This window comes from Bubalus bubalis, chromosome 19 (genome assembly GCF_019923935.1).
Source record: "Bubalus bubalis isolate 160015118507 breed Murrah chromosome 19, NDDB_SH_1, whole genome shotgun sequence".
Taxonomy (NCBI): Eukaryota; Metazoa; Chordata; class Mammalia; order Artiodactyla; family Bovidae; genus Bubalus; species Bubalus bubalis.
Window position 1 is genome coordinate 296,366 of NC_059175.1, and position 23,777 is coordinate 320,142.

General features: G+C 48.0%; 1 protein-coding gene across 2 annotated transcripts in view; it reads right to left on the reverse strand.

Annotated features, from left to right (window-relative positions):
- SLIT3 (slit guidance ligand 3) overlaps positions 1 to 23,777 on the reverse strand; it is a 729,759-nt gene that overhangs the window by 41,278 nt on the left and 664,704 nt on the right. For both annotated transcript variants that reach the window (XM_044932473.2, XM_044932474.2), the window contains exons 21-26: positions 22,089 to 22,157; positions 20,155 to 20,226; positions 19,281 to 19,352; positions 9,650 to 9,721; positions 7,137 to 7,300; positions 5,030 to 5,154 (exon numbers count right to left, since the gene is read on the reverse strand). In XM_044932473.2, the coding sequence (XP_044788408.2) occupies positions 5,030 to 5,154; positions 7,137 to 7,300; positions 9,650 to 9,721; positions 19,281 to 19,352; positions 20,155 to 20,226; positions 22,089 to 22,157 (574 nt within the window). The remainder of the gene's footprint in view (positions 1 to 5,029; positions 5,155 to 7,136; positions 7,301 to 9,649; positions 9,722 to 19,280; positions 19,353 to 20,154; positions 20,227 to 22,088; positions 22,158 to 23,777) is intronic.

The following is a 23,777-nucleotide window of genomic DNA, read 5'->3' on the forward strand; positions in this document are numbered from 1 at the left end:
CTTGCTACTCCAAGTGTGGTCCTTGGACTACCAGCCTGGTGTCCCCGGGAAGCTTGTTAGACATGCACAATCTCAGACCCGATCTCAGATCTAATGAATCAGAGCCTGCACTTTAACAAGGTCTTCAGGTAGTTCCTGTACACTTTAAAGTGTGAGAAGCACTGTTCTGAGACACTGGACATATGTGCATGAAGCTAAATGGCTGCAAAAAAATCAGCCAAAATTTCGATTTTATGTTCTCCAATCTTAGAATCATGGTAAGAGTTACTCTTTGTTAAGTGTCTACTGAATGCTGGTACTGAGGCAGGCCAAGACACATGTGACCCCTTTTAGTCCTTACAACAGCTCTGCAGTCAGTATGGTTATTCCCATTTACAGGTGATAAAAGTGGGGCTACAGAGAGTCAGTTACTAGTGGAGGGCTTAGTATAGTCTCTGCAGCAAGAGAGAGCTGGGTTCTGGGTTTAGTGAATGTGCCCCCGGGGTGTGTGAGCTTGGGTATGTTTTTCAATTTTTCTGAACCCTCGGTTTCCTCATCTATCAAAAGAGATCGTCCTTCTTTTGGAGGAGTATTAAGTGAGATAGTGCACTTCAATTGCTTCTCAGGGACCTGGCATTATAACAGATGTACAGTAGCTGCTAGTAAACATTCAGCAGTGGCTGCCATGCTATTTCTATAATACTGTGGCTTCTCAAGGCCACTCACTAGTCACTGGAAACATGGAGATCTCTGGGAACAGCTAGATAAATGCTTGAACTTTGAGCTGTGTTTTGCAGCTGTCTGGTAACCGTTGTCATCTTAGCAATTCACCCAGAACTACTATGCCGGTCACTCTACTGGCAGAAAGGACAGGCGTAACGAAAAAGAGTGTGATCAGTATGTGATTAAGGGACCCCTCTGGTTCAGTCTGCTGCATTTCACTGTTGAGGAGCCTGAAACGAGCGGGGAGGAGAACCAGAGCTGTCCAAGGTCATGTCAGGTAGAGGCAGGCTCCAGAGGGTCCCAGTGGTGTTCTTTTCACCACCGCCCTGTGTATTTCCCGGTCCTGGAGATTTAGGCAGATTATAAATGGCCAGGGCCCCTCATCTGCAGCCCTGTCATGGTGCTTGCCAATGGACAGTGAATGCACTGGCTGAGGGCATGGATTCTGGAACCAGTTGACTTTGAGCTTTGAATTCTGGCTTGCTCACCTCCTGTGTCCTGTTTCCTCAACTGTAAAATGAGGGTCACTTTAGGAGTGGCCTCCTAAGGCTTTGATGAGGACTATGCAAATCAAAAGACGCTTACTCCTTGGAAGGAAAGTTATGACCAACCTATATAGCATATGCAAAAGCAGAGACATTACTTTGCCAACAAAGGTCTGTCTAGTCAAGGCTATGGTTTTTCCAGTGGTCATGTATGGATGTGAGAGTTGGACTGTGAAGAAAGCCGAGTGCCGAAGAATTGATGCTTTTGAACTGTGGTGTTGGAGAAGACTCTTGAGAATCCCTTGGACTGCAAGGAGATCCAGCCAGTCCATTCTAAAGGAGACCAGTCCTGGATGTTCACTGGAAGGACTGATGTTGAGGCTGAAACGCCAATACTTTGGCCACTTCATGTGAAGAGTTGACTCATTGGAAAAGACCCTGATGCTGGGAGGGATTGGGGGCAGGAGGAGAAGGGGACGACAGAGGATGAGATGGCTGGATGGCATCACCGACTAGATGGATATGAGTTTGAGTGAACTCTGGGAGTTAGTGATGGACAGGGAGGCCTGGCGTGCTGCAATTCATGGGGTCGCAAAGAGTCGGACACGACTGAGCGACTGAACTGAGCTGAACTGACCTGATGCAGGATAATGCATGCAGCTTGTCTGGGATGCTGCCAGCAGTCAGTAAGCGCTCAGTAAATGCCAGCCGCTAACTACTGTCACGGCCACCACAGCATCATGCTATCACCGGAATCATCACCACCACCAGCACCATGAGCAGTAGCAGCAGCAATGTACTCTATACCTGCCTGGACCCTTCAACTTCCTAAACATCAAAATCTCTGTTCAAATTCTTCCAAAATCGACAAGATGTTCAGGATCTTATAAGCAAAACCCAAATGCATAGCAGTATCCTGCAGGAACCCCAGGGGTGCACTCCTTGCTCTGACACCGAGGGCCAGGCAAGCTTCACATTGTCCTCAAGTGTGATGGGAAGAAGCCTGGGGCTTTGAACCTGGCTCCAGTGCTGTCAGACTCAGGCCAACTTTAAAGTGAGGGAAGTGAGACTCAAGAGTGTGAAGTAGTTATCTTTAACATAGGGATGACACCACCCAGCTCACAAGGTGATTATAAACAGCAGAGGAAGGAATAAATGCATGAGGTCCAGGTGCTTGGTGCACAGTTGATGCTCAAAAAGATGACTATGCATGTACGGAACTGGGGATGTATAAATATACATGTCACAGCTCTAGGAAAGCAGCAGACACTCCTTGGGAGTTCAGTGTCACAGACTGAGAATCCCCAGTGAAATCACCTGTTCCCGACAGCCACCACCCTGGCATTAGGGACCGGCATGTAGGGTGAAGGTAAAAGACAGCCATATTTCAGCTCTTGAGTACTTACTGAATGCTGGGTACTGTTCTAGGTACACTGCATGTGTTACTGTACATCTGATTCTCACAGCAAGACTTTGGGACGGGTCCTATCCTAGTGTGCAGATGGGAAGCCTAGGGTTATCACCACACAACTAGGAAATGACAAAGCCGGGATCCACACCTGCTGAGCAGTGTAAATCCATAGCCTGCGTTTTCTCCATTGAACATAAGGGAATTTGAGAATCCAGGTCTCTGGAGCATGTCTGCTTAACTTCTCGTCTTCCCCTACAATATGTATACATATGTGGTGCCGTGGTAAAGAACCTGCCTGCCAACGAAGGAGACATAAGATACATGGGTTTGATCCCTGGGTTGGGAAGATCCCCTGGAGGAGGGCATGGTAACCCACCCCAGTCTTCTTGCTTGAAAAATTCAGTGGACAGAGGAGCCTGGAAGGCTACAGTCTATGGGGTCACAAAGAGCTGGACATGACTGAGTGACTAAGCACATGTACGCTGCTGCTACTGCTGCTAAGTCACTTCAGTCGTGTCCGACTCTGTGTGACCCCATAGATGGCAGCCCATCAGGCTCCTCCATCCCTGGGATTCTCCAGGCAAGAACACTGGAGTGGGTTGCCATTGCCTTCTCCAGTGCATGAAAGTGAAAAGTGAAAGTGAAGTGGCTCAGTTGAGTCTGACTCTTCGCGACCCCATGGGCTGCAGCCTTCCAGGCTTCTCCGTCCATGGGATTTTCCAGGCAAGAGTACTGGAGTGGGGTGCCATTGCCTTCTCCGAAGCACATGTATATAACTATGTATGTGTGTGTGTGGGGGGGCATGAGTCTGGGACCACCCTGAGTTTGAGGTCCTGGAAGTGGCTGCACAACTGGGCAACTGAGCACATGTATGTAAGTGTGTGTGTGTGTCTGGGACCACCTTATGTGCATATGTGTGTGTCTGGGATCACCTTATATATGTGTGTATGTGTGTGTGTGTGTCTGGGGTTGGCTGCCTGGGCAGGGAGGGCTGTCTGCCCAGCTTCAAAGAAATCCTTTGGCTGTCTTATCTCAAGCCCATAGATGGCACTCTGACACTGTCTACCGGAGGCATGGATACAGCAGAGAAAGTCACCCCAGAGGCCTGCTGCCCAGAGCCAGTCTGCCTGTCAAGCTTGTCACCATATCCAGAGACCCCCATGGGGACAGAAGACCAGGGCTGCCAGCTCCCTCCCACTCAGCTCGGACCAGGTGTGGGCATCAGATGGGTTGGGCATGTCTACAGACTCTCGGCTCACCTAGAGCCTTCCGATGGGGGCCCTGGGATGCTGGAATCTGGGAAGCTGGCAGTGTTGTGGGGAAGAGGACCCAGTCATGGCTTTGCTGGCCTCTGTGAGGCATGCTGAAGGGCTCAGTTATCCAGGAAACCCTCCAGGGGAAAGGGGGCGGGCTCAGGAATCATGTAGCCCTGGGTCCTAACCCAACTCGACTGCTTACAAGCTTGGGACATTGAGTCAAGCCCTTTCAACAAGTCTGAGGCTCAGTTTCCATGTCTGTAAAATGAGAATTCATAAATCCTTCCTCACAGAGGAAAAGATGAATAAAGTGCCAAGCGGAGTGCGTAGGACCTCTTCCATTTTCTCCAGAGATTAATGTGCTCTAGATATGGCAGGGAGAGGAGGAAGGAGGCAAGGGTTATTCTGGAATTAGCCTGGGTCTCCAGGGAGGACAGGAGAGCTGGAATGTCCATCCCCGGCTTGGCTGAGCTGAGCCTGTCAACAGGGAAGGCTGGCTCGGCAGCCCGTAGGCCTGTTAATCCCCATCCCTGAACCTCCTCAAGCTGGAACCAGTGCTTTCAGGACTGGTTGTTCTGAGAGCAGAGAGGGGTCAGGGGTGGGGGAGACTCAGGAGTCCCCCTGTAAGGAAGTCAGGATGGTGGTGGGTTCAAGGGATGTCTCTCATTGGAGGAAAATTAGCTCTTGAGACTTAATCTGTCCACGTTCGAGCAAGAAAATACAAGTATTACATTTCCTCCTGCATCACAATCAAGACTACAGGGGTCCTCCACTGCACAGCACAGGGGTCTCTGCTCACTGTTATGTACCAGCCTGGATAGGAGGGGGGGTTTGGGGGAGAATGGATACACGTATATGTATGGGTGAGTCCCTTTGCTGTTCACCTGAAATTATCACATTGTTAATTGGCTATACCCCTATACAAAATAAAAAGTTTAAACTTTGGAGAAAAAAATCCAAAAAAACTGAAGGAAAAAAAAGAAAAGACTATGTGGGGTCCTCTGTGACTGGCGTGGATGTGATACCACTGGGAAGGCCCCACCAGTTCCGGGGTTTGCTGACAACACGGCTTTGGGGTGCGCTGTAAAGTGGACTTATGCACTGCCCTTGGAGAAGGGGTGGTCAGCGGGGTGCAGCGCCCCCCAGCGGCCGGAACGTGGGGGCGGCCTGCGTACCTTGTAGCCGTGGGGGCAGGCGCAGCGGTGCCCCTCCACCGGGTCCTGGCTGCATGTGCCGTTGTTCTTGCACGGGCTGGAGAGGCAGGGGTCGCACTTGGCCACGATGCCAATGTCCACTGGCCCTGGCGGCAAACCACAGAGAGTTGGCAGGCGGGCCCCGTAGGCTCACTGCCACCCCTCCCTTCTCTGCCCTGGCTCCTTCCTCGGTCAGCCACAGGCTCTCCTCATCTGTCCAGACGGCGGCTGGCCCTCTCCAGCCAGCACATCCAGTCCAGCTAGAGTCCCATTAATTCAGTCATCGTCCAGAGAGGAAAAAAGTCACAGCAGGACATCATTCAGAAGCACTTCTCAGTCAAATCAATTACTGTAATTAGCCTGATCCGATTTTGGTGCTAATCTGCAAACAATGCACCATAATTAGAAACCCCTTGTGTATCTTTTTATATTCGGGAAGCTCCAGGCCCAGGCTCCACTGGGACCTACCATTCCTCCTTCCCCAAACACCTCTCCCCACGGAACAGTCTGTGCCAGGCTAAAGAGGGCACAGACCCTGGGCCAAAGGCACACATAGGAAGTCCTCCTTACGGAGCCCTTGAGTCGGCAGCAAGAGGTAAGAAATGGCCCTGGAAGACACAGCAACGTGCTGACGGTGGCCAACTGGGCTCAAGTATATTTTGCATCCATGACAGTTTCAACCATGCCCCCTGTTCTACTTGGCCATCAGGGCTGGAAGCAAGGAGGCCATATTGATAGAACCCTGGATAGTCACGCCATGTTTCATGTCAGGACTTTCACTTATCCTGGGGTAACAGTCATCAGTTTGGAGACTGGTTTGAGATTGACCCCAGGGTGAGTCTGACCATTTGTGGGTGGAGTGAACAGAATGGCCTGACTGAGAACCAGTGCCAGTTGGCTCAATCTTGGCTTCACTGAAGAACAGGGACATTGTCTGTTCTTGGGACAGTGTGTTCCAGGGACATAATGAAGTTTTAGAGGTAAAGTATATCTGTAAATCGAAATAAACATTGAGACCTTAGGATATAAGCAAAGGACTTTAAGAAACAAATCTGTAGTACAAATGTAAAGTAAAGTAAAAAAGTAAGTTTTTGAAAAAAAAAAAAAAGTTCCCCCAATAACCAAAGGCAAAATATAAACGTATATAATATTTTAACTATTGAATTAGCAATAATTACAAAATAATTACAAAATAAGATAAAATAATGCAAGGGTCTGATGAAAAATGTACTCCAACGATGCTCCTGGGAGTGAAAATCGGTTACAACCCTTTCTGGAAATCAATTTGGCAATAAATGTGAAGACCTTTGTAATGATCATATACTTTGGCTCAGTAATTTCTGTTCTCTGAATCTTATCTAAGGATGTAATTTTAAACAGCCATGGTAAGGAAAAAATGGGAAATACTCTAAAAGTTCCAACTCAGGAACTGGCTAAAGCTCCTGTGGAGTTATGGTGGAGTGGCACGGCTTGGTGATCAAGACCATGCTCTGGGATCAGAAAGACCTGGGATTCTCTTAACTGTAATCTTGAGAAGTCAACTAACCTCAGTAAGTCTCAGGTTTCTCATTTTGGGGAATTAAATGACTCCGTGGAAAGTGAGAATTAAATGAATAATACATGAAAAACTGCTTAACAGAATGCCTGCCACAGAATAAGAACCTAGCAGTAGTTTGTTATGATAACCATGCAGTCCATCAAAATCTCATGAGATCAAAGTATGCTATAGTAAAATGGTAAAAATGCTTATGCTCTAAGAATGTTGGGTTAAAAATTAAGGTTAAAGATTTTCCCAACTATGCAAAAATAGGTAGAGTAAGAAGTCAATGAGGAATACATAGAAACAGCAGCAAGGGACTTAGGGGAACAAAGGACAAATGGACACTTAGGTGCAGGTCTACATTGGTTTCAGCATCTGAGTCTTTGTGTGGCCCATGGAAGAAATGGGACAATGGTTTTAGAAGTCACACTTGTTGAGATGCCTAGCTCTGACGGGCTGTTGGAGACAGAGCAGACCCTGCGGGCGTGGGGGGGGGGGCGGGGGGGCAGGCACACGCAGAGATGGGTGGAGGGGTGGGTCAGCACCTACCTTTGCACTGGAAGCGGTGGGTGGGCGTGGTGAGCAGGAGCCGGTCAGCCATGGGCTCAGGGCTACTGCAGCGGGCAATGCCAGGCTCCTTGTACCCAGCTTTCACCCACTCTGACAGCCAACGGAGGCTGCAGTCACAGTGGAGCGGGTTGGTTCCCAGTGCCCTAGGAGGCAGAGCAGGAAATCAGGGTCCCCTGCCCAGCCTGGCCCATAGGCTCCAAAGTCCCTTGAAAAAGTAGACTAGACTTTGCCTAGATTGGGGGTGTCCAACAGGAGGACCAGCAAAGACATTATTCCCACTGGGGTGAGGTCAATGACTCCAGACTCTATCTCCAATCCCTGAAGATGTTCCAACCCCACAGAAGCCTCTCCCCTCTCTGTGGCGTGGTCTCACCTACCCTGGTGAGATCCCATCCTCAACTCATCCCCAACTCCAGCCCCTCCGGGAGGCTTCCTGGGCCTTCTGCCACTGATTACCTGGCTCTCTTGCCCCACTAAAGAGTGCACTAGAGGATATACTCAGAGAGGTTTTGATACCCAGCAACCTAGGAAGCAGCTTCAGACCACCAAAAGGGGCTCAGAGGATGCCAGTTTCAAATATGCTGTGCTGGCTAGTGACTGTTTTGAGTTGAAGGCACTTAAGAAACATGAGATGCTGTTTCTGCCTAAAAGCAGGTCATATTTCCTATGAGAAAGGTACCCTCCCAGCACTAGAAAGAAAAGAACATTTTTATCACCAGAGACTGGGAGTTGACACCAGAATGGATCTGTACAAATAAACCTACTAAAATATTTCCTAGTCACTGTCCCATGACTTACTGCCTCTCGCCCAGGCCCCTCTGTCTTGTTACGTGGGTGCAGAGTAACTTAGCTGTGTTTGACTCTTTGCGACACCTTGGACTATAGCCCATCAGGCTCCTCTGTCCATAGGAATTTCCAGGCAAGAATACTGGGTGAATTGCCAGGCCCTCCTCCAGGGGATCTTTCCAACCCAGGGATCGAATCCCCATCTCCTGCATCTCCTGCACTGGCAGGTGGATTCTTTACCACTGAGCCACCAGGGAAGCCCTTAGCCCCACACTGTATCATTCTTTCTGTAAAAACATATATAGGAATTCCCTGGTGATCCACTGGTTAGGGCTCTGCGTTCTCACTGCTGTGGGCCCAGGGTCAATCCCTAGCTGGGCAACTATAAAACTAAAAATCCCACAAACCGCAGAACACGGACAAGAAAAAAATCAAAAACAGATAACGTCTATCAACTTTGGGGCTCAATGGTATCTTTGGATTTTCAATTTCCTTTTGAAGACTCCCATGTACACATAAAAATATTAAATGATTTGTATGCTTTTCTCCTGTTAATGTGTCTTATGTCAGGCTGGCCACAGAACCAAAGAGGGTATAAGGAAATTTTTCCTCCCCTATAGCACTCAGCTTTAAAATGTAGGGGAGGGAAGCCTCCAAAGAAAGACACCTCCAGTGCAGATACCTCCAAAGTGCTGTCTGGGAAGAAAACATGAAAACTTCCACTGAGTTTTAATCATAGCCTTTTCTGGGCTTCCCTGATAGCTCAGTTGGTAAAGAATCCGCCTGCAATGCAGAGACCCTGGTTTGATTCCTGGGTTGGGAAGATCTGCTGGAGAAGGGACAGGCTACCCACTCCAGTATTCTTGGGCTTCCCTTGTGGCTCAGCTGGTAAAGAATCCGCTTGTAATGTGGGAGATCTGGGTTTGAGCCCTGGGTTGGGAAGTTCCCATGGAGAAGGGAAAGGCTACCCACTCCAGTATTTGGGCCTGGAGAATTCCATGGACTATATAGCCCATGGGGTCGCAAAGAGTTAGACACGACTGAGTGGCTTTCACTTTTAATTTTCTAGTTTTTGAATATTTTATAATATGCATGTATAATATATCAGTATTGTAGTATATATGCACAATATCAAAATAATTAAATATACAGAGAGTCGATATACAAACTCAAACATGTGCACGGGGAGAGATATGCAATACCTAATATTCAGGGGCCTCAGTGCCCCCTGTGTGAAATGGGAGGGGCTACCTGATACTGGGTTCAGAGAGCATCTGTGTTTTGGCATCAAGGCAAACCTGGATTGAACCAGGTCTTTGCCACCTACTAGCTGTGCAACCCCTGGACCAAGTCTTCAGCTTTCTTAACTTCAGTTTCACCATGTCTCATAATGGGATAAAAATGCCTTATTTGCTATAAGAAATACATGAGATAATTCATTTAAAGTGTTGAGCACATAGTAAGAGTTTTATGTGCATTCTTATTAAACATTTATATTGTTTACATAATTGCTGATGATGCCCATGAAGGCATCTGAAGCTGGGAACACACAAGGTACTCAGCGTGGGTATGTTTCTGTAAATAAAACATGTTCCATACATACGGGAAGAATCACACCGAGCTGGTAACAGTGACACCATCACCCCTGGCATTACAGTCTTTTCTGTTTTGAGTGATGCATGAGGGGGAGAAACAGGGCTACTTACAGATGGGAAAGAGACATCAGGTCATTGAAGGAGCCTTCAGGAACACTGGAGATGTCGTTGCCGTGGAGGGTGCTGAAGCAGAAGCACAGGTCAGAAGGTCAACCTGCAGCAGGAGCTTTGAGCTCACTACCCTCTCCTGGTGTCCCAGGCTCTGAGCACACAGAGCCCCGCCACCGGCAGCGGGAGGGGGCATCTCCTTTAAGTCACGAGCATGGATGCTTCCACACCCAGCTCAGAAGCAGGAATGCAGTGGGTAGAGGGTTTGGGGAAGACCAAGATGGATTAGACGTGGGATGGAATCAGAAATCAGTCCCTTTCAGCTGTGGAACACTGGGTGAGTTATTTTCCTTTTCAGGGCCTCCATTTTTACACCTGAAAAATGGAGAGAGAGAGCGATCTAAAGAAGACACTGGAGTTTCAGAGATAATGGGAAGAACTGTGGTTGAGATGGGACGTTCTGGAGCTGAGCTGCCTGTATTCAAACTCTGACTCCACCACCTACCAGCTGTATGACTGTGGGCACAGTTACTCATGCTCTCTGTGCCGTGGTTTCCTACTGTAAAACAGGAATGACAGAAAGTAAGGAGATTTGGCATAGCAGGTAGCTGTGGATGCATTAGTCCATGTGGAGCCTGGCATTTTCTAAGTACTAAATGGTTAACCATTATTAATATTCATAAAAGGTCTTGAACAATGTCTGGTACAGATCACGAAACTGGTTCCCTTCATATTTACCTAGAGAGATTTAAGGGGGATTGAGAAATGCTATCAACCCCAGCTCAGGAGACAGAAGGAAGGGCTGTATATTTAACTTATTTAACTTATATGCAGAGTACATCATGAGAAATGCTGGGCTTGATGAAGCACAAGCTGGAATCAAGATTGTCCGGAGAAATATCAATAACCTCAGATACACAGATGACACCACCCTTATGGCAGAATGCAAAGAAGAACTAAGGAGCCTCTTGATGAAAGTGAAAGAGGAGAGTGAAAAATTTGGCTTAAAACTCAGCATTCAAAAAACAAAATCATGGCATCTGGTCCCATCATTTCATGGCAAATCGATGGGGAAACAGTGGAAACAGTGACAGACTTTATTTTGGGGGGCTCCAAAATCACTGCAGATGGTAACTGCAGCCATGAAATTAAAAGACGCTTGCTCCTTGGAAGAAAAGCTAGGATCAACCTAGATGGCATATTAAAAAGCAGAGACATTATTTTTTCAACAAAGGTCCATCTAGTCAAGGCTATGGTTTTTCCATTAGTCATGTATGGAGTTGGACTTAAAGAAAGCTGAGCACTGAAGAATTGAACTGTGGTGTTGGATAAGACTCTTAAGAGTCCCTTGGACTGCAAGGAGATCAAACCAGTCAATCCCAAAGGAAATCAGTCCTGAATACACATTGGAAAGACTGCTGCTGAAGTTGAAACTCCAAATCTTTGGCTACCTGATGCGAAGAACTGACTCACTGGAAAAGACCCTGATGCTGGGAAAGATTGACGGCAGGAGGAGAAGGGGACGACAGAGGATGTGATGGTTGGATGGCATCACCGACATGATGGACATGAGTTTGAGCAAGCTCCAAGAGTTGGTGATGAACAGGGATGCCTGGCGTGCTGCATCCATGGGGTCACAAAGAGTCAGACACCACTGAGCGACTGAACTGAACTGAGAACTGCTGTCAACCCCAGCTGAGGAGACAGAGGGAAGAGGGCACTCGGCCCCTGGAGAGGTTCCCTGGAGCTGGACATTCATCTTTATGGGAAAGGGTTTGGCATCAACCACACACATACGTGGGTCTCACTCTTACGTGCATTATCTGACACTATGTCTGAGGGGCCAGGCAACCTGCTTGGCATTAAACATACCTCTGTCCACTCTGTGGTGCAGTAACTGAGAGCTATTCTCACTTGCAGGGTGGGGACACACACTGAGCTTTTAATAAATTCCCAGAGAACAGGTCTGTGAAAAAGCTGAAGGAACATGGTTTTGCTGCTCAAGTAACAACACGAGTGAATCCCCAATTCATGGGCTATCTCCCCATGGAGGGATGCGTCATCCACTGCAAAGAAAAAAAATCCCCATGCTGATGACTCACTTAGGGTCTGGCCTGGGAAATGCAAGGTGGAGGATATTCACAGAAACTCTAAGGTTTCCTTAGTGACTGCTGGGCACCATCCCCTGGGCTGCAAAGGGAGCCCTAGTTAAACGAAGGGGTGATTAACATTGACTGTGGAAGTGTAAACAGGATAATAACTTAAGAACCTGCTCTTTTGTTTTCCTGTTAGCTGATGTTAGCCTGCCCTGGGTCTTCAGCTGGAATATAGATGTGAGCTTAATTACACTTAATAACAAGTAAAGCATCTTGAGCTGACTGAGCATTGGGGCTAACACACATGCATGTTTCTGAACCCCATTTCCAGAAATTCTGATTCCGTGGATTCTGCGTTTCTAACACGCTCCCAGGTGATGCTGCTGCCCTGGTCCTCCAGACCACACGTGGTTGTCCTGCGTTGCTCTCCTCATTACCATAAGCCCCTTCCCCTCCATCCCTGGTCTCCCTGAGTAGCGGTCCTCGATGCTTAGGCGGCCAGGAGAACAGGATGAAAGTGCCCAGTCCTCTAACCAGTGTTCGTGCTAGCTTCTCACCTTCCCGGATAAGAAGGGGCTGAAGCCCTCCCTCACACATTTATCAGTATCATTTAGTCTCTAATCCATGTGGTCACTTATGAATCAGAGTGGCTCCCGACTGCTATTAACTTGGATGACTTCATGGCTGCTTGCTGTTTGCAAGCAAATGCACCCAACCCCGTTGTTAATCATTTCCAAATGCGGCTTGGGCCCCTGGAGAGGCACAAAGCTCTAATTTAAAAACACCAAATGACCCAAAGGCAGCTTTGGTCCTGTGACTCCTGCAAGTCACACTCCCATTTATTATGAGCTGAGCCACTGAGATCTCTATAAACTGCCAAGTAATGGGGCTGTAATTTACTGGGATGATGCTACAGAAATCTGCCTACGCTGCAGGTTCTGGCTTCTGGTTTGGCCCCCAAAGAAGCACTCTCGCATGTCCAGTCACCCTCTTAAAAGATGCCAGGGGAGTGGGACCAATGCACCCTCCTGGGAAGCACTTTTCTCTCTTGTTCTCCTTTATACCTGATGGACGTGGGTAGGGCAGGGAGAGGGTGATGCGGGTGGGTGCAGGCAAGCAACTCTGAGCTGGACATGACTCATCTTCAAGTGCTGGTACTCCTTTTCTCCACCTGACTCTCAGTTGCTGTTCAAGCAGCCTAGGGAACTCCAGGATGCATGTGAGAAGATCATGAGAGCAGCAGGAGGGCGTAACCATTCCCTGTCAGTTCTCGGTTGCCTGAACCTGGATCTGAATAACTAGGTGTTGCTCACGGCTTGTACAATACATTGCATGAACTGCCCTCGTCCTAAATGTGGGATGGGTTGGGTGAATTCTCTTCTGAGCAAACTAGGCAATTCCCAGGTGATCTGGGGGCTGTCTAGAGCCAGAAAACATGGGTTCAAATCCTTATTCTGATAATCAACGCCTGTGTAACTTAGACAACTGACGTATTCTTTCTGTGCCTCCGTTTTCTCATCTCTAAAATGGAGGAGTTCTTAATATCTACTTCCCTGGTGGCTCAGTGATAAAGAATCTGCCTGCAACAACACAGGTTTGATCCCTGGGTTGGGAAGATCCCCTGGAGGAGGAAATGGCAACCCACTCCAGTATTCTTGCCTGGAGAACCTCATGGACAGAGGAGCCTGGCGGGCTACAGTCTACAGCGTCGCAAAAGAGTTGGACATGACTTAGCGACTAAACAATTTGTAGTAGATACTTTTCTGGGGTATGGGTTGATCAACATCAAACACCTCTTTTCTGTTAACAGCTCCTCCCTCTTCCATGGGGACTCACCCCTCCCCACTTCTGAGTCCAAGCGGTTTGGCCTTGTGGGCAGAGCTATGGGCCAGGTCTGCCCAATCGGAGTCATGGTGATTGCTCTGAGGTTGAGCATGTGACCTAAGCAAGTCAATGAGAGACATTTCTGGGGTTTTCCTTGGAATTATGAGGACAGTGGCAGTTTTAGTCAGTGAGGCAGAGAGAGTCGCATTTCTGACAGTACCCCCGGGGTACTGGCATCCAGCCTGAGAACCTAATACCTACTATTGCATTTTTCAGTTCCCTGCATTGATACAGTCTCTATTTCTGTCTAAGGTAGTTTGAACTGGTTGTCTTTGCCTTCATTCGGGAAGGGATCTCATATACTGCTTCCTAAGCTAGGATTTACGGATGGTTCAGCTGATGCAGGGCCGGCACGCGGCGAGCCCTCCTTTACGTCAGCCAGGATTACTGCAAACATTCTCCCAATTCCTCCCTTCCCTGTTCCCGGTCACACTGGGGCCATTCCTCTCAAGGCATTACTCACCCAGGGTGGAAGCCTGAAGCCTTGCAGCCTATTGTTCCCAAGGGGCCCCGTGTGGGGTTCCAGCAGACACGGTGACTTCTGGCAGAGCCGCCCCGGGTGTCTTACCTCTCTGCCCATATCTTTCATGCCACCCCACTCTTTAATTCTTATCCCAGCCCTCTCTGGGTAGGAAAAAAAAAATCTATTTTTAAAGAGGCCACGTACCCTCCCCCGCCCCCATTCTTCAAGAACAGTCTGAATTGAGAGGCCATAAAAATCGATGATAACCAGGACTTCCCTGGTGGTCCAGTGGCTAAGATGCCGTGCTCCCAATCTAGGGGGCCCGGGCCTGATCCCTGGTCAGGGAACTAGATCCCACATGCTGTGACCAAAGATTCCACACACCACAACTAAGACCCCGTGTGGCCAAATAAATAAATAGATGGTAACCTACAATGGAGCAGGACGGAAGGTGGTGGACAAAGCACTAGACTAGAAGCCAGGAGACACGGGTTCCAGCCTTGGTCCTGCTCCCACTTTATAACTAATCAGCAGTCTCCACCCCTGCCCCCATCCCCAGAAGCCCCATTCCAGCTGTGCATGGAGCTTCCTGTATACACTCCTCACACACATGCCCTTCCTGACTTCCGGGCTTGTCCAGAGAATTTATATTTCTCTTGCCTAGAATGTTCTTTACTCCATCCCGATTTAGGTAACTCCCTCTGACATTTCAGACTCAGCCTTCAGGACAGAAGTTAACAGCAGTGATTCAGACAGCAAACAGTCTTGGGTTCAAATCCCAACTTGACTCTCCTGGTTCTGTCACTTTGGAAAAGCTACTCAATCTTGCCAAGCCTGTGTTTCCCCATCTGGAAAATGGGGATAATAGTGGTATATTCTTCCTAGAGTTGATGGGAAGAGTGAATATGACAATGTAACAGAAGCGTCTACCCCAGTGTGCAGTACATAGTCAGGGTTTAGCAAATGTCAGCAGTGAGAAGTATTTTTAAATCAGAAAGTCTCGCTGGTGACCAGCACCGGCTGCGTGCCTCTCTTGTACTCCTGTGGCTCTCTTACAGGCATCACCCAGGACTGCAGCTGCTCTGCTTCCCCTTTAGACTATGTGTTCTCTGAAAGCATAAACTGCTACCTTCACTATTTCCACCCCTTTCCTCCCAGTGTTTAGCATAGCATTAACTCACAGTGGGCGTTCAGGAAAGAATGAATAAATGAATGAACTTGAGCAAGGCATCCAACCTTTCTGAATCTGTCTCCTTGTCTTATAAATGAATGGTTTGGACAGGATAATTTCTGAGACTCACTCCTGATTTCTAAAACTCATAATTAAACTTCTTTCTTTTTTTTTTTGTGGCACCATAAAGGGCCAAACTAGGACCATGGTTTGAAGGTCACAAGGAGTCACCTTTTGGCTCTCCAGGACTGTCTGATATTCAATATCTGGTCACCAGCCGGGGACTTCCCTGGTGGTCCAGTGGTTAAGACTGCACACTTCTACTGCAGGGGGCAAAGGGAACTAAGATCCCACATGTCACGTGGCCAAAAACTAGGAATATGGTTGTCTGGGAAGGGAGTGAGTTCTTGGTCTCCGAGGGTAAACAAGCAGAGGGCAAATGGGGCCCTTCACAGAGATGTTGCAGGGAGGGTCCATACTGACAGTGAAGAACAGCCCTGGGTGCATACGCAGCAAGCACAGGGACTTACTTCAGGGACTAGGAGCTAAAAATACAGAGGATGATGAATGACAATAGCCCGCTTGCTCCCTCACAAGCCCACACCAACACAGTCCTCCTGGTGCTGATTCCAGGTGGCCCTCCTGTGACTGGGGATGACAGCTGGGACCACACGCACGCAACGCGTGTGGCTCGGCGTGGGGCAAAGATCAGGGAACAGGCGGATCCCCCAAGGTCTAGAATGTCTGGGGGGAAGCTCGCTTCCAGCTATTTTTAGATTAGGAGTCAGGTAGGAAAAGCATATTTTCACACAATATTTTGTACTCCAAAGCTCCTTGACCAATGTACTATCTGAAATATATTCATATCCACCTGCCAACACACACACAAACTCTGTCTCTCACCTCGCCTCTCTCTCTCTCCCCGTCTCTCATAAATGTCAGGTCTTTCTTCCTGCTTTCCAGAACACTTTTTGGCCTTTTTATACAACTAGACCTTGCTGCTCATCCTCCTTATTCATCCCAAACTGCCAGTATCCCTGGGTCTCGGATCATTTCTGAAATTTTAATCAAATTAATGAAATCCTTTAGATATGAAAAAGGAATATACAAATGTCCACAAACAGCTACTGATACTATAATTACTTATTTTAAAAACCCTATCTGGGACTTCCCTGGTGGCACAGTAGATAAGAATCTATCTGCCAATGCAAGGGACACAGATTTGATACCTGGTCTGGGAAGACTCCACGTGCCTTGGAGCAACTAAGCCTGTGCACCACAGCTTCTGAGCCCGCACTCTAGAGTCTGTGAGCCGCAACTGCTGAGCCCATGTGCTGCAGCTACTGGAGCCTGTGCACCCTAGAGCCCGGAAATGACTCGATGTTACCAAGTTAGCCTTCGATGGTTCTCTTCATTCACCCATGCTCCGGTATAGTCCTTTGTGGTTATCAACATTTATCAGTTATAATTGTAACATATACACAAATTAGGCTTATTTTTTCACATAATACTGTGTAGTAAACAGGCTCCCACTCTGCTCCCTAGTTTTCCTCTTTACCTCTTTTAATAATTGTACTTCATCGACCGGTTGCACCATGCTTTCCTTATATATTCCCACTATGGCCCTTCTGAGTAATATTTAAAATTTAGGTTAAAAATAACAGTGCAACTAAGATCTTCAGGCAGAGAACCTTTCCCTCTTTTTGGATTATTTTTTTGTAAAAAAATCCTAGGTGCCCAATTACTGCAAGAAAGGATACAAATATTGTAAAAGAAATGTAGCCCATAAACATTTTAATTTTTCCTGCTTTGGCCCTTATGCAGAGAATGGTTGCTCCCCACTGAGGTAGACAGTTTGAGTGAGAGCCTCTAAGATCCCCTTTTCTGTACGAGAGCCCATCATTCTAAAATGATGCTGCGAAAAGCCTACGCGTTCTGAATTCAAGAGACAAGCATAAGTGTGTTGGACGTGTCTGTGGACTCCTGGTGAGCTAACGACAGCTCTGCTCCTGGAATGACACCAACGAGGTGCCGAGGAAGCAGGAAATCCCGGGCAGGGGGTGCTGTGCACCCCACCACGCTGGTCGACAGACAGATGGACAGGCAAGCCTCTTTCTCCCTTCCACACGTTGAGCTGCCCCAACCAGAATGGCTCTAATTATGAACACATGTACACAGACCCCACTGAGATGGTGGGTTCCACCCCTGGCAGCCCATCTATGCCCAGAACTAGAAGACTGGTGGGGGGGGGGGTCAATAAGCTGGGATTGAAGGGTGGTGGGGGAGTAGGTCCAGCCGTAGCCCCGGCCAGTGAGACAAGCCCCACTGTATTCAAGTCGAAACAGGGAAATGGTTTTGCTGATGTTTGTATTCTCCAGCTCCCCTGAGAAGCTGGATAATAAATAAGTGACAATAACAGATTGCACATTGTCAGCGCGGGTACTTTTTTGCCCCTAGAGAATTGATCTTTAATAACAGCACAGATGACATGTGGTGGGACTTGTCGCTGACACGGGTGTTTTGTGGGCCTCAATAAATCGCATCAGCTTGGAGGCTCATGAACGGACCCACTTGTTGGGTGCTGTCTGCTGATCATCACTGGGTCCTGGGAAGGATCCTGGGGCTCTGAGTCAGAAGGCTTGATTCTGCAACCTCCTGACCGCTGAATTTTGGTCCAGTGATGTTACCAATCTGGGCCTCAGTTTTCCTGTCTTTAAAATGGGTATAATTCCCTCACTCTCACAACATTGTTTGCAGAAGATTCCGTGAGGCAATGACCACAAAAAGCCCTGTAAAATATGGCTCTGACTATTATAGTTAATAGTCCAAAAGGGTAAGAAGTTGATAGGTTTAGGAGCAGAGTGTTTGGCATCTCTCTTCTCACAGGAATATCATTCAAAGGATCCTCCCTTGCCAAGAAAACAGTTGCAATATGGCAAAGCACAAAAATCAGGCAACAAAGGGCCAGGGTGAGGGGTGGCAGTGAAGTGCCACTCCTGCTGTTGCAAGTGTTGATGTGAAAACAGCCATAACAAATGCATATAAAGTGTTTCTCATGGACGGAGCTGTGCTGGGTGCCTTACACACAGTATCTCATTTAATCCTCATAAGACTGTGAGGCAATTGCCCTCATTATCTGATTTCACGGATGAGAAGACACACATCTGGGGAGGGGCAGAGCATGCCTGAAAAGCAAGGGACCCTACGGCCATCTCGCCTTTGCTCAGAGGTCACCTGCCTCAGCTGGCTGTCCCCTACCCGTGCGTAGCCCGGCCAGGCTACGGAGCTAAGTGGGCGGAGAGGGGGCATTGGTGAGGAGGCTGCTGACTGCAAAGCTCGGTTCAAAGGGGCGAGACTGCTCAGCCCTGCAGGAACGCAGAGGGGAAGCTGGGAGGGCCAGGTCTCTCCATTTTCCAAGAGCGTATATAGAAGTCAGAATTGATAGGAAAAAACTTCATGATATTTCAATGTTAACAACTGATTAAAACTTTGAAGAACTCTGTGAGTCGACTCCATTCCAAACAGACAGCTGTGTGTGCACGGGCCCTGGGCACTGGCTCCCAGCTTGGGCTCTCTGAGGCAGGAGCTCAGTTTCCTTGTGGAGGTTTGCATTGTTAACATGGCCCTTCTGAAGCCAAGGGGACTGACTGAAATAATGACCATCAGAAGAGAGGCCAAGTGCTGGCTACTGGGCTCTGCTGGGATGCGGAGTATAATCACATGTAACTACAGATCCTAATCCTCGCAAGGGAGGTGCTATGGATCCCGTTTTGCACATAAAGAAGTAGGAACTCAAGAGGGGTTAGTGATGTGCACCAGGTTGCTCAAGAGGAAGTGGGCTGGAACCAGGAATGACTGACTCCTAAGCATGAGCTCCCTCTGCCCCATGGAGCAAATTACGAGTGTTGGGTGGGGAGGGACGTGGGCTTTGAGTAAAGGCAAGCAGGGAATAGGAGTGCTCAGTCCTGTCTGCCGTTACCAGCAAAGTATAAGTCAAAGGCGGCTCACTGGGGTACTCACAGCACTCGGAGGGACCGCAGCCCGTTGAAGGAGTGGACGGGGATGCACCGAAGCCGGTTGTAGCTCAGGATCCTGTGGAAAAGGACACACAGGCTCTATTGGCCCCTCCTAGTCTCAGCTATTGGCGCGCATGAGTCCACACTGTGCACCAGCCAAAGCAAACGGTTTCTTTACCTTCTCCAATTTAATAAACTGGCAGAAAGCACCCTAAGGATAAAGGGAAGAGAAACATCCCCTGCCACTCCAGGAAGCTCATGGTTTCATCTCCCCATTTCCTCAGAGGCTCCTTTGCAGGCTGGCTCCCTGGCCAACTTTGCTGTCATCTCCCTCTATTGTCGAATGGTGAGTGCCCACAGTGCACAGAGCTAATGGGCAATAAATGGGTCTGAAAGTGAAGCTGCTCAGTTGTGTCTGACTCTTTGCGACCCCGTGGACTGTAGCCTACCAGGCTCCTCCATCCATGATGGCATTTTCCAGGCAAGAATACTGGAGTGGGTTGCCATTTCCTTCTCCAGGAGATCTTCCCGACCCAGGGATTGAACCCAGGTCTCCCACATTGTAGGCAGACGCTTTACTGTCTGAGCCATGAGGGAAGTCCAAATGGGTCTGAGCTAAATATAATTGAGTAGGGAAAGTTCACAAATCACAGAAGGTATTCCAGACATGGACTTCAGAAGTAATTAGGTGCCAACCCCTTTCTACCTGCCCACAGTTATGACCTGTGTTGCTTCCCTTCTGATGATGAAGGTCTGCCCTGTGCTGGGTCAGCCACTGTCCTGAGGGTCACTGGAGCAGGGCACGTAAGCCTGAGGGACAGGGGAAGGACACACTTTGTGCCAAGCCCATGTTAAACACAGTAGCTCTCTGTACTCACAGGGTGGAGAGGTGAGACATGTTGCTGAAGGTGTAGTTGGTCAGCATGCCAATGCTGTTGTTGCTCAGGTCACTAGGAAAAGAAAACAGAAGGGTCACATTGTACTGTTAGTTGCGTGTGAAGGGGTCTTCATACTTCCACACATGCACATGTGCTTCCTAAGCATCCACCCATTCATTCATTCACCCACTCACCCATCTCTCCATCCACCCACCTGTCCATATGTCCACCCACCCATCTTCCCATCTCATCCCATGTTTATCCACCCATCCATCCACCTACCTTTCCATCTGTCTATCCACTTATCTTCCAATCCATCCATGTATCCAGCCATCCATCCATTCCTCCATCTTCCTATATGTCCATCAGCTCATCCATCCATGTGTCCATCTGCCCATTCATCCACCCATCTGCCCAACTGTCTGTCCACCCATCTGCTCATTCATCGAGCTGTCCATCAGTCCAACCTTCTGTCTGCCTATCCATCCATCTACCCAACCCATCCACCCACCCATCTATGCATCCTCCCATCTGTCCATCAGCCCATTCATCTGTCCATCTACCTGTCCACTTCCCTGCCCATCCATCCATCTATCCACCCATCCATCTATTCACCTCATTAGTACAAATGTTCATTTTTAATTGTAGATTTATTCAATCAGTCATTCAGGAAACTGCCATTTATTCATTCATCCATTTATACAGCTGTCTACTCATCAAATTTATTCTACCAGCAAAACATAATACACAAGATAACAATTTCTTCTTGTTCTAGAGCTTTTTATTCCCCTTGATCAATTCTTGCTTTCACAGTCCCTCCACCTTCCCTCTCTCCCAGCATTCATTTTTTCCCATCTTATCACATTCTTTCTTAGAGGGAATGAGGTTGGTGGAGTATAATGCTCTGCCAACTGCAAGCTCCAGCTTCTCACCAGGGATACATATCCAGAGCAGCAGTTTTCAGCATCAGCTGTACATTAGCATCACCTGGGGGGCTTTGTGTCCTCTAAGACCTGAGTTTCATGGCCAGATATTCTGATTTAATTAGTCCAGGGTGGGCTTGAGCATCAGTATTTAAAACAAAACCTAAAGTACTATAATCAGCTGAAGTCCAGGGCCATTGCTCCAGGGCTCCCTGCCCCCTTAGCACATGGGGCATCTTTCAACTACCACTTGCCCAAGGATCCCGCTTGCCCTCTTGGCAAGGCAGTGAGGCTGTTGAGAGACAAAGCTCATGGACCAGTCAGCTTCCTGAGCCCCACTCACGCCTAGCAGCCCTGCTCCTCACTCAGGGGTTTTCCTGGGTTTTGGCAGACTTGGAGACAGTGGCAACTCCCACCTGAAGGAGTCTCAATTTGAACTATCTCCCTGGGTCGGGAAGATGCCCTGGAGAAGGAAATGGCAACCCACTCCAGTATTCTTGCCTGGAAAATCCCATGGACAGAGGAGCCTGAAGGGCTACAGTCCATGAAGTCGCAAAAGAGATAGACATGATTTAGCGACTATACAACAAACACCTGAGAACATTTACTGAGTAACTAAAGAAGTAGGAAGAAGAAAAGGCAAATTTATGCTTTTGGCCATCCTGAGTGCAGCCACTGCTTGCAAGAAACTGAAGACTAAGGGATCTCAGGAATTTAACTGGGAGCCCGGAAGGTCAGAGGCTCAGAAGGCAAGGAGGGAGGTGACGCAGGTGGCTACCGAGGCTGGGCTCTGGGTGCTTCTGTGCGCAGTCCTCACTGGGTGAGGCCTGGCCTCTCTGGTTGGCCTGTTCTTCCTAGCTGTCTCCTGCTGCTCCACCCAGGGGGAGAAGGGCAGGAACGCCCCAACGGCTGCAGTGCCATCCTCCCCTTCCTCCGCACCCGTTTCTTAAGCTCCCGTAGGAGAGAAAACTAAACATCCCACTGATGTCCCACTGATGCTGGGCTCCTTACATGAGTGTCAGATGTCGGAAGCTGGATAGCTCCCTGGGCACGGCCGTTAAGTGGTTTCCTTCCAGGTACCTGAAAGAGAGGTGCAGAGTCATGCTGGGCAAAGAGATGCCTGCTGTGATTTCCCAGGCTGCACTGGGTCTCTGTTTTGCTCTCTCATAGTTATATCCCACCCACTTCAAAGCACAAACTACATTTGTCATCTAATATTTATTTGCGTGATTGTTCAACTCAGGATGCTTTTCCACTGGGCTGCTAACCTCCATGATGGCAGGGCTCTTGTCTAGATCTCTTCAAGAAAATTAGAGGTAACAAGGGAACATTTCATGCAAAGAAGGGCACAATAAAGGACAGAAATGGTATGGACCTAACAGAAGCAGAAGATATTAAGAAGAGGTGGCAAGAATACAACAGAAGAACTGTACAAAAAAAGATCTTCACGACCCAGATAACCATGATGGTGTGATCACCAAGCTAGAGCCAGACATTTTGGAATGCAAAGTCAAGTGGGCCTTAGGAAGCATCACTATGAACAAAGCTAGTGGATGTGATGGAATTCCAGTTGAGCTACTTCAAATCCTGAAAGATGATGCTGTGAAAGTGCTGCACTCAATATGCCAGAAAATTTGGAAAACTCAGCAGTGGCCACAGGACTGGAAAAGGTCTGTTTTCATTCCAATCCCAAAGAAAGGCAATGCCAAACAATGCTCAAACTATCACACAATTGCACTCATCTCACACGCTAGTAAAGTAATGCTCAAAATTCTCCAAGCCAGGCTTCAACAGTATGTGAACCGTGAACTTCAAGCTGGATTTAGAAAAGGCAGACGAACCAGAGATCAAATTGCCAATATCCGCTGGATCATTGAAAAAGCAACAGAGTTCCAGAAAAATATCTATTTCTGCTTTATTGACTATGCCAAAGCATTTGATTGTATGGACCACAACAAACTCTGGAAAACTCTTAAAGAGATGGGAATACCAGACCACCTGATCTGCCTCTTGAGAAATCTGTATGCAGGTCAGAAAGCAACAGTTAGAACTAGACATGGAACAACAGACTGGTTCTAAATAGGAAAAGGAGTACATCAAGGCTGCATATTGTCACCCTGCTTATTTAACTTATATGCAGATTACATCATGAGAAATGCTGGGCTGGATGAAGCACAAGCTGGAATCAAGATTTCCAGGAGCAATATCAGTAATCTCAGATATGCAGATGACACCACCCCTATGGCAGAAAGAGAAGAATAACTAAAGAGCCTCTTGATGAAAGTGAAAGTGGAGAGTGAAAAAGTTGGCTTAAAACTCAACATTCAGAAATCTAGGATCATGGCATCTGGTCCCATCACTTCATGGCAAATAGATGGGAAAACAGTGAAAACAGTTGCTGACTTTATTTTCTTGGGCTCCAAAATCACTGCAGATGGTGACTGCAGCCATGAAATTAAAAGACGCTTACTCCTTGGAAGAAAAGTTATGACCAACCTAGACAGCATATTAAAAAGCAGAGACATTAATTTGTCAACAAAGGTCTGTCTAGACAAAGCTATGGTTTTTCCAGTTGTCATGTGTGGACGTGAGAGTTGGACCAAAAGAAAGCTGAGCACCGAAGAACTGATGCTTTTGAACTGTGGTGTTGGAGAAGACTCTTGAGAGTCCCTTGGACTGCAAGGAGATCCAACCAGTCCA